This window comes from Rhynchophorus ferrugineus, unplaced genomic scaffold (assembly GCF_030347505.1).
Source record: "Rhynchophorus ferrugineus isolate W39M unplaced genomic scaffold, kcgeb_rfMv2 rfM6, whole genome shotgun sequence".
In the NCBI taxonomy this organism is placed as follows: domain Eukaryota; kingdom Metazoa; phylum Arthropoda; class Insecta; order Coleoptera; family Curculionidae; genus Rhynchophorus; species Rhynchophorus ferrugineus.
The window spans coordinates 43,783,462-43,800,750 of record NW_027472585.1 but is presented as its reverse complement, the minus strand read 5'-3'; the positions used below and the strand labels follow the sequence as shown (position 1 = coordinate 43,800,750).

Here is a 17,289-nt window from a genome sequence, read left to right as displayed (position 1 = left end):
GAATGTTTGAAATGCGAACAGGCTGAGATAAAGTTCTTCCTGTCGCATCCTGAAGCGCATCGCAAGCAGTGGCTTCAAGATATAATAAACTTTCAAAGTAAAAGTGGTAAGGAGCACGAGATAACTCTAGAAAGACATCGTCTCCAACAAAAAATCATTAATCTAAAACATAATCGCTATCAAAAACGCATCGATACCTGAAAACTGCAACAACATAAAAACAGAAATAAAACAGGTAACTTTTGAAGCCAACGATCACAACTCTATCATGGAACCATACGAAGATTTACGGTTCCAGTTGTTGAATCTCGAAGATGAACGCTTTAAACTACTTCAAGGACTGCAATATATCCTTGAGGATTCCAGAAAACAGATCGCCGAAGAATATAACAACTTACAGAAAAAAATTGCCGCTGTGGAAGGTGGTTCGGTTTCCCTTCATCAGTTATCCAACGTCAGTAGCAACCAGGATATCAATGAAGACGAATTGCAGAACATTTTAGACTCTTTTAGGAACGTACCAGCGGTGGAGGTCACGAAAACGTCCAAACCGGAAGAAATATGTCCGAAGGAGATGAATTTTTACCCAAATGGTTTTTTACCCGTATATTGTACTCTTTTATAAGAAAATGTTGTTGTTTCAAATAGGTTTTCAACAATTATGTCTTGCGATACTGTAAAATGATGTTGCCTTCTAGTAAGCGAATTGTGATATTAAATAAATAGTTTGTTAATCAAAAGAACTATTACTTTCAAAGTGTTTTTAACGAATGTTAAATAATTTTAGTAATTTTTTTGAAATTTGAAAATTACGCGATGAACACTAAAGTTGCAAATAAAAGTATAAAAGCAAAATTAAGAAAATAAATGAATAATTAAAATGTTATATTAATATAAATGAGTTTTAAAGGACTTTTTTAACATTTGAAGCTTTAATTTTTTTGGAAAAAAAAATGGTTTAAAGTGTTTTTCTTCGATAGTCCCTACTTTTTCCCATCTTTCAGGCAATTTACGAAGTATCTTTTGAGTCTTCATGATAAAGTGGAGACAAGTAATGCGATCGAGAACGAGTTTACGCAAGAAAGTTTGAGCGTAATCGAGAAAATCAAAGAATATTTAAAATGCGAGTTGAAGTTTCTCTCATCACAGTCCAATATTAGTATAGAAATCCTACTGGAAAAGCTTCAAAACCTCGAAAATATTCGTAACGTTCAAGACAAGGAAACTGAATGTTTGAAATGCGAACAGGCTGAGATAAAGTTCTTCCTGTCGCATCCTGAAGCGCATCGCAAGCAGTGGCTTCAAGATATAATAAACTTTCAAAGTAAAAGTGGTAAGGAGCACGAGATAACTCTAGAAAGACATTGTCTCTAACAAAAAATCATTAATCTAAAACAAAAACTGCAACAACATAAAAACAGAAATAAAACAGGTAACTTTTGAAGCCAACGATCACAACTCTATCATGGAACCATACGAAGATTTACGGTTCCAGTTGTTGAATCTCGAAGATGAACGCTTTAAACTACTTCAAGGACTGCAATATATCCTTGAGGATTCCAGAAAAGAGATCGCCGAAGAATATAACAACTTACAGAAAAAAATTGCCGCTGTGGAAGGTGGTTCCGTTTCCCTTCATCAGTTATCCAACGTCAGTAGCAACCAGGATATCAATGAAGACGAATTGCAGAACATTTTAGACTCTTTCAGGAACGTACCAGCGGTGGAGGCCACGAAAACGTCCAAACCGGAAGAAATATGCCCGAAGGAGATGAATTTTTACCCAACTGGTTTTTTACCCGTATATTGTACTCTTTTATAAGAAAATGTTGTTGTTTCAAATAGGTCTTCAACAGCGATGTCTTACGATTCTGTCAAATGATGTTGCCTTTTAGTAAGCGAATTGTGATATTAAATAAATAGTTTGTTAATCAAAAGAATTTTTGTTTTGGGCGCGCATTTAATGAATGTTAATTAATTTTAGTGATTTTTTGTAAATTTGAAAATATCGTGATGAAAAGTGAAGTTACAAATAGAAATAGAAAAGAAAAATCAAGAAAATAAATGAATAATTAAAATGTTATAAGTCTATAAATTAGTTTTAAAGGGTTTATTTAAAATTTATAGCTTTATTGTAAAAAAAATTGATTAAAAGTAGTGTCCATCGATAGCCGCTACTTTTTCCAAGCTCTTAGACAATTTATGGATTCCATCTCAAAAGAACGGTGTATCTTTTAAGTCATGATGGCAAAGTGGAGGCAAGTAATGCGATCGAAAATAAGCTCACGCAAGAAAGTTAGAGCGTAATCGAGAAAATCAAGAAAAAATTAAAGTCCTTTAAATTCAAAATTCAGTATATTCTACCAAGCCACGAACTATTCGATTAATTGCAATTGATAATCAAAGCTTATTTACGAAAGTATTCTTATAAACGTTACAGTAATTTTACTAGTTCCTTTCCAGTGCTACCGAATACTTAGCATCATCTTCGTTGGCGTCAATGTGGGTAGAAATCATTTGTAAAGACTCTGTGGGTTTTGAACATAACCTTTTCGCTACATAATTATTATACGTTATCCATTTATCATCGTATGTAACCACTTGTTTCAAGAACGGTTCCATTTACTTCGTTTTAGCAACGATTCACAAAAGGAAACTCGATCCAGTTATGGTCTTCACTTTAACAGTTTTGTGATCTATGTTTATTACCGCAGCCGAAGATTTCAACAAGTGCATCAACAAAGGCTGTAATAACAATGAACTATTTCAAATTGTTACTAGGTAAATATAAATGAAATGTTTCATTGCTTTTTTTGCAATTTATTTTTTAGAAATAAGCCCGTGAAAACATATACAGTAGATCAGATGGCTGAACAATATAGTCCCATAGTATTACGACTTCCTTCCTATCACTGTATATTCAATCCAATCGACTTGATATGGGGGGCTAGCAAAGACTTATTACAATAAACTGTTTAGATATAAGAACTGTTTGGACATCTGGAAGGAAGCATTGTGACCGTATCACCTTCGGTTTGGATGAACTGATAAGTCATACAGAGGAAGTAATTGATAAATGGTGGAATCGTGAACATGTTTTAGACAGATTGGAAACTAACAGTTCAGTAATTGACTTGGACGGTGTCTCGAAAAGTGACAGTGACTAAAGGAAACTTTCAGGATATGTGTAATGTCCGTAATAATATGATTCGAACCTGCGACAATGGCAACAGTAGGTGGACCGTCCTGTCGCCTTTACCCAAGTCGCCTTATTATTTTTTTCACTTGGGCAGTTACTCTTGTTAATTAAAATCGATTTCCTATCATTGTAGCAGTACGAAATCGGTATATCAAGCCAGTATATTCTACTAAGCCACGAACTATTTGATTAATTCCCCGTAGTTATAATCAAAGCCGATCCACGAAAGTATGTTTAATAGAGTGGCGGTAATTTAATACTTAAACGTTTAACGCTTTAATGGGCTTACGTATTGTGAGTAAATTACGTTCTCAATGTACAATGGATGGATAGCGAATTGGCCTTATTCAATCGACGATGAATTATGGCCGTGCGTCCGAGTTAGTTATGAGTGTGCGGTGTCTATTTTTGAAGAATGGTTTCGGAGATATTTACAATAGATAATTAATTGTGCTGGATTTATCGAGATCCCGAGAGATTAGATTTACAGTTTCATCGCTGCCGCTGCGATGTTTTAACTTCCAACTGTCCTGTAATAACTGAGCGCGGTCAGTTTCTCGATAGGGATCACATTTATCACGATCTGGCAATTACTTAGTCACCAGCGAAGATTCAGGTTTTTCTGCGATTTAGCTAAGGATGTCAAAAGAATATTCTATAGGCAAAACCAATTTTTATTACTTGACGTGATTTCTGGTAGCTCAATTTGGTATTGCTTCATCTTAATTTATAACTGCTACAGTCAAATGCGACTATTTATTGCTTCGGCCAACGGTATCCATTTAATTCCTCCACTGTTGAGATAATAAACCAATGGCTCTTTCACCCCTTGGTGGAAGGATCTTCAAACTCCTCAAACATCAGGTCATGAATGGCATGGCTTTATCTTTTACTATTACACCCATCGTATAGCTTGGATATTGCGCCATGCGATTGGCATTTGTTCAAATCTCTGCGAAACCTTTTTAATGGGGTAAGGCTACTTTTTAAAGAGGCTTATACGAGGGTGGTTCAAACATGATGGAGACAAAAGCTGTAGGTGTATGTTTAAAGGTCGTGGCTTAAGTATGTGATAGCTGGGTCCCTTATGAATAGTTTGGCATAGTTTTCGTCGGGAGCGCATGTTTCCCGCGCGTGCTACGACTATGAGTGAACGTCAAGTGCTGACCGCCGTAGCGCAACGTATTGTCAATTGTTTTTTAGTGTGGGAAGGCATTAAAAATGCGAAATTTATTCTGCGTTTGCGGAATCAGTTCGGTAGTGAGCACCTGACAAAATGCGTAACTAGTGAGGGGAAATACCTAGAAATACTGTATATTTTTGTAAATTTTTTCAAGTAAATAAACGTGTCAGGGTGTTTGACTCGATCATATTTAAACCAGCCTCGTAAAAATCATTTGTTTCAGATTTTGTCCAGAAATCTCGGTGGTTCTATACTGATTGAATTGTCGTTTTTATATATCGAAATTCATTTTGATCGAACTTACTTAGTTAAGGTTTCTAAGGATGACGTGTAAATGGTACCACCCACATCTATGTGAACCGGCGCCGTGTATCTTGAGGCCGCCGCAACGCAGGGTATCCCCGTCATTTTACCGTAGCTAGTGGTCGCAGCTGACAGCGAAGCATTGGTATTCGCCGGTGGCGGGGTTGGCGACGATGACGTTGACATCGTGGGCGAGGTGGCTGGTGAGGTATTGGGAGACATTAGCCTGAAACAAAAATATCAATTTCACATCTGCATTTTGTCGATTTTTCATTTAGTTTACTTGAGTTATGGAAAGAGAAGAAAGGGGCTGTAGCTAAATGTGTTGGCGTGTCAACAAATCGCATTACATAAATGTAGCATTTTTCCTTGATATAGGCTTATAAATTAGTTTTAAAGGATTATTTAATTTAAAACTTTATTATGAAAAGTGTACAATATAACAGGTGAATTAAAAAGTCCCCGGCCTGCCATAGTAAAACACAATTTTTTGGCAAAACTAGTTTTTTTTTATTCAACATAATTCCCTTCAAGATACACTGATTATAGCGACCCTCCAACTTTTCGATACCATTTTTGTAGTACGATTTGTCCTCTGCTTCAAAATAGGCCTCAGTTTTGGCGATCACCTTTTCATTCGATAAACATTTCTGCCCAGCGAGCATTCTTTTGAGATCTGAGAACAGGAAATAGTCGCTGGGGTCAGATCTGGAGAATACGGTGGATGAGGAAGCAATTCGAAGCCCGATTAATGGATTTTTGCCATCGTTTTCACTGATTTGTGACACGGTGCATTGTCTTGGTGAAGCAGCACTTTCTTTTTCTTCAAATGCGGCCGTTTTTCGCCGATATCGTCCTTCAAACGGTCCAATAACGCTATGTAATAGTCGCTGTTGATGGGCCTTCTGTTTTCAAGGTAGTCAATGAAAATTATTCCATGCGCATCCCAAAATACAGACGCCATAACCTTGCCAGTCGACTGTTGCGTTTTCCCACGCTTTGGAGCAGGTTCATCGTGTGCAGTTCACTCGGATGACTATCGATTGGACTTCGGAGTAAAATGATGGAGCCATGTTTCATCCACTGTCACATATTGACGCAAAAATTCGGGTTTATTACTCTTGACCACCTTCAACCACTGCTCCCAATCATCAACTCGTCGTTGTTTTTGGTCAAAAGTGAGCTCGCGCGGCACCCCCTTTGTAGAGAGCTTTGTCATACCCAAATATTCGTGAATGATATGATGTACACGTTCATTTGATATTTTTAGAGTGTCTGCTATTTCATTCAAGTTCAATTTACGGTCATTCAAAATCATTTTGTGCATTTTTTAAATGTTTTCGTCGGTAACAACCTCTTTTCGGTGTCCATTGCGTTCGCCATCTTCGGTGCTCATTTCTTAACTTAACTTACCAAAGGTTGATGTTACTTATGTTACCTTGATGGTTGATTTTCCTGGACAGTGTCCGGAAACTCGGCATCATGCCAAGTTTTTGCTTCAACTGTTTTTTTTTTCTTCAAAATGCAATATTTTATCAACACGCGAAATTGCTATAATTCACAAACTAGTGATCTGACAGCTGTCAAATTTATACACGCATCTTTTGACGCTTAGATTTAACTAAAAAACATATGGATAATTCTAGTAGCGCCATCTATGTGTCAGGCCGAGTACTTTTCAATTGACCTGTTACGGTACAATATATTTTTTTCAAAGTATTGTCCATCGATAGCCTCTATTTTTTCCATCTTTCAGGCGATCTACTGATACCATCTTGAAAGAACAATGTATATTTTGGGACTGTCTACAAATCGACCCATTTTTTTAGTATCTTTATAAAAACTGAAGCGCTGATTGAGACATTTTTGGAGAATACGTAGGGTGGTGAGCACTTCCCATTTTAATGGTTCCAAGAATGTTTTCACCGGTTTTGCAACATGTGGTCGAGCGTTGTCATGCTGAAGAATAACATTGCTATATCTTTGCTCATATTTAATTGTTAAACGCATCAATTGTCGTGGATAGTGATCCCCATTGATGGTCTTGAAAGGTTTTATCAGCTCATAGTATACCGAACCAAGCTAATCCCACTAATTATAGAGCATTAGCTTGGAGCCGTGGATATTCGGTTTGACCGTTGATGTTGATCCATTACTAGATGATCCCCATGATATTTTTGCTTTTGGTTATCGTAAGCGATCCACTTTTCACTACTAGTAACAATACGATACAAAGAAACTTTCGGATTTTGTTACTGAAGTAGTACTTCCACACATAATCAAACTCAATTTATACGGCATAAAATATAGCAGCTTTTGGATCATTCTTCAAGACACAGGACATTATTACTCCTTACAATTCTGCATATTCTTCTTGGGTTTTACATGGATTATCATAGAGTAGTGCCTTCAAATATTCGTAATCATTTTTTTTTGACCGTCCAGAACACTCTTTGTCTTATATTATTAAAATTATATCAACAATTGGTAGCCTGATAAATCGTCCAATACAATTTTTTGAAGCAAAGAAACATGATTTTAATTCACTAATTAAATATTTTAAAAGTGTTTATCCAAGGATTATATTTTATATCAATAACATCATTATAACGTTGACGGTCTAAGCTAAGAACAAAAGAAACAGTACTTGGAACATTTGCTGACGACACAGTTATAATGACAAAAGATGTATCTCTGTCTAAGGCTACAGAACTATACAAGTAGCGGTCAAGAAGATCTACAGATGGACTGAAGTCTAGAAAATATAGCTTAACAGCTCCAAATCACCAAAAATATTATTCAGCAGCGTTCCTAGACATATCTCAGGCCTTAATGTCATATACTGAAATGAGTTTACCATCAGCCACATATAAAAGCAATTTAAAGCAACGACAAAGTCAACGACAACATACGTTACAGCAAACACAATATAAATGATCGTTAGCCTGGCGCTAAAAGAGACCATCGCGTCACATATCCGCCTTCTTTACACAAAACCGCTATGATACTTAATTTTTAAACAATTTCGCTCCGTGTGTGTTCGAAGGAAAGCGGTCTGGCGCCGTTCTTTCACCATCGGCGCCACAGTTTTACGCGTGCTATGCTAATGATGACATTTTTAGTCGCGCAGGATGAATATGCGAATTGCTTTGTCCGGTTATGGCGGACCAGCTTGAAACTAGTCCCGCGACGTCTCCGATGATAAACAGTTTGTACAATAAATTAGTACCTCTGTTCTTGTTATGTTTAGAAATTCCTAGGGAATTTATCATTTTCGAATATACGCTGGTTTGATAATTGTTTTAATGTTTATATAGAATTTGGTACCTGTTAAGAAGGTTAAAACAAATTATAGATAGAAAGTATTATTTTATGAGTAAACATTCAACAATCAACCAGCAGATATATAGAACTGACACACAGGCACACAGACGTTATTGAGAAATCCTACGAAGGGTAAGACTTTGCCCAACTATATTTTTGGACGTAGCGTAGCAAGAGACACATATGTAAACTACTTACTTAAACTTAAACACCCACCTCCCATCCAAAATGTTTAGAGATAAACAAGAAGAAGCTTACTGAATAATGAAAGAACAAAAGCAGATGACCACCAGGCACTGCTGTGGTTTTCTGCTAATGGGTCCTCTTACTAAGGGCTAATGGGTCCTCTTACATAAGTATCCAGTTTTAAGTCACCTTAGAGAAATTAGTTGGTAACGACCAGTAAAAATGTATCAATAAGTTTAAAACAATTATTACGGGTACAAACTGAAAATCGCCGTTTTGTAAGAGGAATACAGAAAGTTGTAACATGAAAGCCAAATATTTGCACGCACATTTTTAGAAACACCTGTGTGATCAGTGTTTCGTCATCTATGGCTCTTATACATTCACTGTTTTTCTTTATTAGTATTTTCACCATGAAAAAACAATGTTCGTTTTTAAAGTAATAAAATTTTTTGTCCCAAAATACTGTGATTTGTAAACAGAGTCAAAAAAAGGTTAAAGTTTCTTCAGCTTTGTTTTCATCCAATAAGTTTTTCTATTGATTTTCTTAGACTTTCTTGAAGGTTTCTTCTGAACGTGATCGATATTCATATCTTTAATTGTTATAATAATTTTTTTATTAATCTACTAGAACGTTAACAGTTTGCCCGTGGGCAATAAGTATTGTTATATGATTTCAGTTATATAATTTAACTATCTTGTCATGTAGAAGATCAGTTCAGTAAGTGATCTACTGTACAACTTGTAATCTAAATCTTATTCTAGATACTATTCCAACTTATTTTAAAGTATATTCTAAGATATTCTAAAGACTATTCAAACTTATTCTAGAGATTATTAAATCTCACTCTATGTGTCTATTAATCAGTTCGTAGGGTAGTTTGCGTTTGAGCCTACGGACTTCACTGTCATCGCGCACATTTAACTGTCTGGCGAATGCATTGGGATGCATTAATAGTCTTTCAGAGTACTTCGCACTAACACTCCGAGTCACATTCGTTAAGGGCTCTATGGGGATATCGCGCTGAATCAGTTTGTTAGACACGTAATACGGGGCATCGACGATAACACTTTATTCTGGAACCTCTGGAGGATATCTATGTTAAATTTGTTAGTAGTACCCCACAGTTCAATGCTATACGCAGAAATGGGCCTAAATATTGACTTTTACAGCAAAACCTTGTTATCTAATGATAATTTAGATTTGCGCCCTATCAGCCAGTACATTTGGTTTAGTCTAACACCAAGCTGTTTGCGTTTTGTCACTATTTTTAACTAAATAAGAAGAACTAATTTTCTATTTTTTTTATATAAATATTTTGTTGACTTTTCAGTAAATTGACATACAAGAAAAGGTAAAGCCTAATAGTAGCATGGTTTTTGTTAAAAGATTTTGTTTCTCTCTCTGTTTCTTTCCTCCTTGCAGGAGTTATTTCCTGATATTAGTAAGAAGCCCAAACACAGTTCAACAAACATAAAATAGATCAAGATGAGATGTTTTTTTAGAGAATGCCTCATATATAAACTTTAAAGACAATGCATGCTAAAAGAATATAAAGTGGGACAACGAGCTCAACAACTCAATAAATAACCGTCGTATTTTAAAAAATATTCGCACAGGAATGGGATGACACTTCCTCAAATGCCATAAAACTTCATTTTCACTTCAAACATCCCAATAGATCAGATATATAAATAATAATATATGAGGCCTCAACTAATCATTTGTTGACAGTGTAGGAATGTTCGTCTGGTCGGTCGGTCAGTCGGTATGAATGTGTGGTTGTCGATGCGATTGTCCGAACATTCACTAATATTTTTGGAAGGAATTTGCACGAGAACTAAAAACACTGGTTGAAGAAATACTTGTTTATTTCGATTTAAATTGATACATGTGGTGGACGGGAGAATGGACAGGATATTAGGTTAGGTAGAGGAAGTACAGTAGCGCTGTGGAAATGGTACTGTTACAAGGGGGTAGAGAAAAGAAAAGAGGGCGAGCCGTCGTCGTGGTGGTATTTTATAGCCGGGACCCGCATGGTACCAATCCACCGGCGTTACCAACCTTTGAATTTGCTGTAGGTGATCACTCCCCTCCTAGTGGAACGTACCTCTATGTGGTGCAGGTTCCGTAGTACACCCGCAATTACACAATTAATTGCCTAAGGACTGCTTATGAGCTGGGGATCCCAACCTGAGCGAATAGTTTTGCGGGATCAGCTGCCGTCGAAGTTGTAGCAGGACGTCGTTCGTCTTGGGGCGTTCCGATTTGTTTGAAGTTACCTATAAGTGTAGTGCCTTACGTGTCCCGTTTCGTGATGCAAGAGTGTTCATGTGTTCTGTTGTTTCCGTCCATCAAGCTAGTCTCGTGGGATAACGCCATGTGATGTTGATGGGTTCCCTTCCTCGTACTATCCTTTGCTTTGCTACCCTCGTGCTGGTTTACGTGTTAGGCACTTTTATTACGTTGGGGTCACCAATTTTTGGGTCATTTACCCATGGCTCGGTGAATGGAGGTAAGACGAAATGAAACCGTGGTATTTACATTATGTGACCGTTATTTAATGACGATATAAAATAAATTGTGGAAAATATAAGTTATAAAAGGTATTGACGTTGGGTTTACCTGTCGACAAGGCTTGGGCAGTCGATGGTGGCACGTCTGAACTCAACGATGGTCAGATACTGAATGATCACAGTACCCTTCTTCTGGGTATTTTGTAGACCGTTATTCCACTATAACATAAATATCAAGTTATCTTAGATGTAGCACGCATTTGACTTGGTAGGGGACAAACAAGTTAAATGATTATCAGCAGTACGATATAGCGCAACGCACTGTATTAGCTGTAATAATTAAAGTTCAAACTAGTTACATGTAACACGATATTAGCGAGGCCGTAGGCCAAATGCATAGATCAATATTCGGTGTATATGAACGAGTTGATCTAATGGTGAAAAATAATTAATTTTCAGGTTTCAGGAAATGTTTACATACAGATGCATATGTTTCTATGGATGAATTCGTTCATTGTCGCAGTAATGTAATTGGAAATCAAAATTTTATACCTAAAAACAGCAATTATTATTAATACACGTCTGTCAGTTCTATAACGCCAATATACAATAAACTTTTGTTATATATTCAGAATTGTGTCATATTTATTTAGTCATTTATTTTTTCAAATTTAGTACGTTCGTATTTGTCTTGTCCGAACTTAATAACAGGTGGGGCAAAAGTCCCGCTACCATTTTGATTTCACGTCATATTGGTAATATGATGTCGAAATTTTATTATGGATACGCCACAAGAACGGACAGAAATAGTGATGATATTTATTGAAAATAATCGTTCCATTATTGCCACACAGCAGAAAATGCGTCAAAAATATCCTAATTATCCAGTGCCTCACAAAACCACAATTTATCGTTTACATGCGAACTTTCGAGAGTACGGCACGACAGCAGATAGGCCTCGTTCTTGAAGACAACGAACATCTTGTACTGCTGAAAATGTTGCTATGGTGCGCGATAGTGTTGCAGGGTCTTCAATAGAAACATCAATTGAGAGACGTGGCTTCCAGTTACATACTTCTGAACGCAGTTTAAGACCAATTTTGAAAATGTTCCCGTACTAAATTCAATTAGTCCAAAAATTGCTACCGAGAGATCTTGATCAGCGAGTTACAGTAATGCTATCTTAAGGCTATCTGGTGAAATTGAAAATTTTTCGTCTAAATTGATAATGAGCGATGAAACCCATTTTCTTCTTAGTGGTCACGTCACTAAACAGAACAGTCGGTTTTGGAGAACACAGAATCCTCAATTAATTCATGAAACAACATTGCATCCACTAAAAACAACTCTATGGTGTAGTATTCATGTTGGAAACATGATTGGTCCCTATTTTTTTGAGAAAATGACCAAGGTGTTGGAGTTACTGTTATTGCTGAACGGTACCAAGACATGATTGGAAATTTTTTTGGTCCTGAAATGGAAGTGTAAGGACTAGAGGACATGTGTCACTACACACAGCTCGTTCAACAATACAATTATTGCATTTATCATGGCCTGATCTCCGGATTTAACAGCAACAGACTTTTTCTTATAGGTTCATTTAAAATCAAAAGTTTATAAATGAATAAGCCCTAAACGATTCAACATCGTAAAGATAATATTCGTCACTCTATTGAAGAAATTTAGTCTCGGATGTCATGAAAATGCCTTAAAAGAGCCGAAAGTTGCATAGCGAGTCGCGGTCACCATTTAGCCGACATATTTTCTCAATCATAACCAAATAAACTTTTTATAAAAACCAAGCTTAATTATCTTTTCGTTGAGCAAAGTTATAGGCAATCAAAATGGTAGCGGAACTTTTGCCTCACGTTGTACTATTGCTGTGAATTTCGCTGTTGTGGTTTTGTATTGTAATTAGTGCAGAACATCTTGTTCTTGAGTGTTTCAACAATACTATTTTTTACATTCAAGAGCTTTAGGACATTTGTGGCAAAATAACATTTTCTGTAATTATTATTTACAATAGTTTTTTTTTACAGTAATTTCAATTTTACAGTATTAAATTTATTGTAATTATTTCAGTATGAAGATAGGGAAAATACATTGGTTCTAAATATAAGTTAAGAGTAGGTAATAAAATAAAGAGGATTAATGAGAAAACTTATAAACTGTGATTCTTCTGAGTACAATTCCTGAATTTATCGTATTTTGATCATACCACACATTTCATGGTTACTTTGTTTATTTTCTTTATTTATTTTGAAAATAAATGGACTAAAATTAAGTAGAGAAGTGGAAAAAAAATTAAGGATTAACTACACAAAAAAAATAAGAGATGCCTCAAAAGTATTAATACCATAACGGTAATAGAGAAAAATAACATGGAAAGCTAACAATAAGGAAGGCAGGAATAGGAAGACACAAGAGCGTAGAAAGTGATGATAAAGCGAAAAAAAATAAAAAAATAAAATGCAAAAACAAAATGTGGTCATATTATCATAAGAGCACAATATTATTCCGAAAACTGTAAAGATTTTAGCAGAAAAATTAAGAAAAAAGACAAAGCTCAAATAAAAAATAAATACAAGAGATTAAGACATTGATGAATAATTCGTACAAACGCAAAACAAAAGATAATAGATCAGCAGGGCGGAATAGATCGGAAAAGGGAAGAGTTTTGAAAGTTTTTTTGATGGTAATTCAAAGACTACTCAAATAACATAATTATTGTTGAATATACTTGAATCCCAATTTTGAATTGAAACTATTCAAATTAATCCGTAAAACTTAACTCACTGACCTTATTTTATGACATATTGCATGATATGAAGTAAAAATTCGTATTACAACCAATGTTATGGTATATTATATTGTTAAAGAGCATCATTGTTAGTGAGGTTTGTTTTCTGATTGACTGTTGACATCTCTGATATTTTTTCGTTAGTATTCTTTTACAAATTATATATTCTATGTTGGTTTTTGAGAATTTAGATTTTACAAACATATATCAAGCATTAATAACGTATATATATCGATATATGTTACTTACCTCATTTTAATTTGTGTGCTAGGAAACATGTTTCGGTTTGTTAAGTCTTTGGGCTCTGTTTTTTCTACATCGTTACGTAGATCGGATTTTTTCCTGGAACAACAAAAAGAACGAGTATTAAATAAACAAAAAAACCAAATGATGTTTGTTCATAGAAGGAATTCCAATTGAAACGATAAATTTACATTTGACAAGATTGAGATAAATTAGCGGCGCCGTTGCTTCTGTTTTCTAATTTCACGGAGCCGGACTAAAAGCAGATGGAGACCCGTTAGTTTACTGTGATCACTTTTTCTGTAATACATCTAATTGCATGGTACTGGCATGCTTTACGTGTTTTTGCTGTCGTGTCGTCGACCTTGCCTACCGAATTACACCTTTGCGTAAAATCTACCTCGTTTATGCGTCATTGTTTTGTCAGTTAAAAAGTTATGATAAAAATACCAACAAAAGGTTAAATATTGTCTTTATATACTGTGTTATATACATGTATAATATTGTATTTAAATACTGGCTGACTCAACCGACGTGGTCTGAGTTAGGAACTTATACTGAAATAATTTTTTTAATATATTTATTGGAGCTAGTATATATATATATATATATATATATATATATATATATATATATATATATATATATATATATGTATAATAGAAACTTATTTGTAACAGAATATTAGATACAAATGCCTCAAACGGTACATCGTTCCTAAGTGGCTCACATGCCTCTAAACATATGCTAATGACTCACGCTATATACGCGAAATAATCCTCTTGATCTTCTGAGGTCAGCTGAGAATTTCCAAATTTGACGATATTGCCGGTTGCTGACGTTCAAAGGGATATTACGTCCGATGTAGGTTATTAAGTTTAAGATGGGACCCAAAGGACCTTTGTGCAATATCGCGTCCAGTCCGCCTCTATATATTAAACATATGAGACATATAGAACGATAAAATGCTTTTTAAATATATAGTATAATATATTGAAGTATACCGAAGATAATTATATAGTTAAGAAATACAGTTAAAGCAACAAATAATGTCACAAGTCGCGCCTTTGGTGGTTGTGATTTAACGCTATGCTTGTATTATTGTAAGACAGACAGAAAGTAAGATTATTTCCCTATTTTATGTTGGAGTTATTTAAAATACGAAATACAAAATATTTTTATGTTCTGGATTATAAATATAAAATATAAAATTCAGTATTTTAATTATTTTAATTTAAAATACAACCTATAAATTATAAAAAACAACGAGTGATAGGTTTCCGGCTAGTAGGCTAAAATAGACAGTAAAAAAGAATTTTCTTTCATGTGTATTAGATTTTTAAACACACTATCAGACATCAGACTCTTTTTGGTAAATGCATAAAGCCTACTAAAGAAGACAATATTTTTATAGGTCCTGATGAGCACAAACTTGTGTTCTGACTAACTTAATGTTTGATGTCTGTGGTTGATCACTCATCCTGTCCACAAAAAACGATAATATTATCATCTTCTTTACTAGTACTGCTACTCCTGTTACTCCCAGGCATTATTTAATGTTTTTTGTAATTTTGTCTTTTTAAGACACGAATAGCGAGATTCCGAATTATTTTCCTGTCATCTGTTGTGATGCTTTGTGGTAACCAATACATTTTGTAACTGAGACTAGAGCAATATAGCTCAATTAAAAAAAATCTTCTTTCTGTTTTAGTCGTACTGCAATAACAGAAAAATTCCCTCAAATTGCAATCCTGCTAGCGATCTGCTAGTAACAATTTTTGACCTAGGTAACTAGTAATAACTTTCTTACTAATAAACTTAATTAACACATAGAAGTTTCGTCACAATAACCTTTTAAGTATGAAAATGAAAATTCATAGGATACTTGATAATTTAACATACAGTACAGATCCAATGTTACCAACTTTGTTGCTAAGTCTATTTATATTCATGTGTTTTGAAGTCATAAGTATTTGAAATGCTAACTACAAAATGCCTCGGCGTCAAGTATTTGAAACACCAATTATAAATTACATTAATTAGTTCAATTAATTTAAATACTTCCAAGCCCTTGATGTAACCTTCTTTAGCAGTTTACAACCAAGAACATACATCCAATGCATTAAAAGAATTTGAATCCATTATATATAATAGAAATTCCACGAAAAATAGTGGGAAACTCGCATATTCACAGCTAGAAGGATATAGAAATACATAGGAAATAAACAAAAGGAAATGTATTATTATTAAATGATTCTTTACCCAATTTCTTGGCAATTTTACTGAATTTCTTTGTTGACAAGGTTTTTGTCGATATTTCAGAAAGCAGTCATGAATATACTTATAACCCAGATTAATAGATATAAATAATAATTAATTCGTCAATTTGTACTGAACTCTAATTAAGAAAAAATCCTTCTAGTCTATTAATCAGGATCCAATCATAATAAATTAATTTTTATCGGTTTACATTTTACCATATTTCCCACCGATCTCCATTAACAGTTGGCAATCGAGGCGCATATTTTCATTGTAAATTATGCAACGGACGAGGTGAATAATAAAGAAATCTGCCTTTCGGCAGCCGACCGTACAGGGTGATCGGCTTTCAGGTAGCCGACGTCTCCAATGCGCGTACGGAAAAATGAGATCAAGTTGTGTTGTGCATTCGCCATATGATAGGTGCATTGTTAGCAGAACAAGTAAAACAAGATTGAAGCGTATTAAAGCAGAATGCGAAGAAATGTGAAAGTTTCATGTAACATTAGGAAATGTGAACTAAGACTAGTTTGTAATATGTATCGTTTGTTTTTTTTTGTTTCGAACACATTTCTAATAGATACTTTAACAGGGCAATTGAAAAGTCCCCGACCCGACACATGTTTTTTAGTTAGCACTAACTCTCAAAAGATGCGTGTAAAAATTTGACAGCTGTCGGATCATTAGTTTGTGAACTATAGCATTTTGAGTGAAGCAACTTTTGTTATTGTGAAAAAAATGAATAAAAAGGAATTTCGCGTGTTGATAAAAGGGAAAAAATACAGTTGAAGCAAAAACTTGGCTTCATGCCGAGTTTTCGGATACTGCCCCAGGAGAATTAACTATCAAGGATTGGTATGCTAAGTTTAGACGTGGTGAAATGAGCACCGAAAATGGTGAACGCAGTGGACGCCCAAAGGAGGTTGTTACCGACGAAAACATTAAAAAATCCACAAAATGATTTTGTATGATCGTAAATTGAAACTGAATAAAATAGCAGACACTCTAAAGATATCAACTGAACGTGTACATCATATCATTCACGAATATTTGGGTATGAGAAAGCTCTGTGCAAAGTGGGTGCCGCGCGAGCTCACTTTTGACCTAAAACAACGACGAGTTGATGATTCGGAGTAGTGTTTGAAGATGATCAAGCATAATAAACCCGAGTTTTTGCATCGATATGTGTCAATGGATGAAACATGGCTCCATCATTTCACTCAGAAGTTCTATAATGATTTTGTGGCACACCTGGTACATCGAGGAATATTACCT

General features: G+C 35.0%; 1 protein-coding gene across 3 annotated transcripts in view; it reads right to left on the bottom strand.

Annotated features, from left to right (window-relative positions):
- The window catches only part of LOC143197974 (BTB/POZ domain-containing protein Tiwaz), an 89,753-nt gene that overhangs the window by 6,985 nt on the left and 65,479 nt on the right, over positions 1 to 17,289 (bottom strand). For all 3 annotated transcript variants that reach the window (XM_076406860.1, XM_076406859.1, XM_076406858.1), the window contains exons 2-3: positions 13,762 to 13,854; positions 4,687 to 4,911 (exon numbers count right to left, since the gene is read on the bottom strand). In XM_076406860.1, the coding sequence (XP_076262975.1) occupies positions 4,687 to 4,911; positions 13,762 to 13,790 (254 nt within the window). In that variant the 5' untranslated portion in view covers positions 13,791 to 13,854. The remainder of the gene's footprint in view (positions 1 to 4,686; positions 4,912 to 13,761; positions 13,855 to 17,289) is intronic.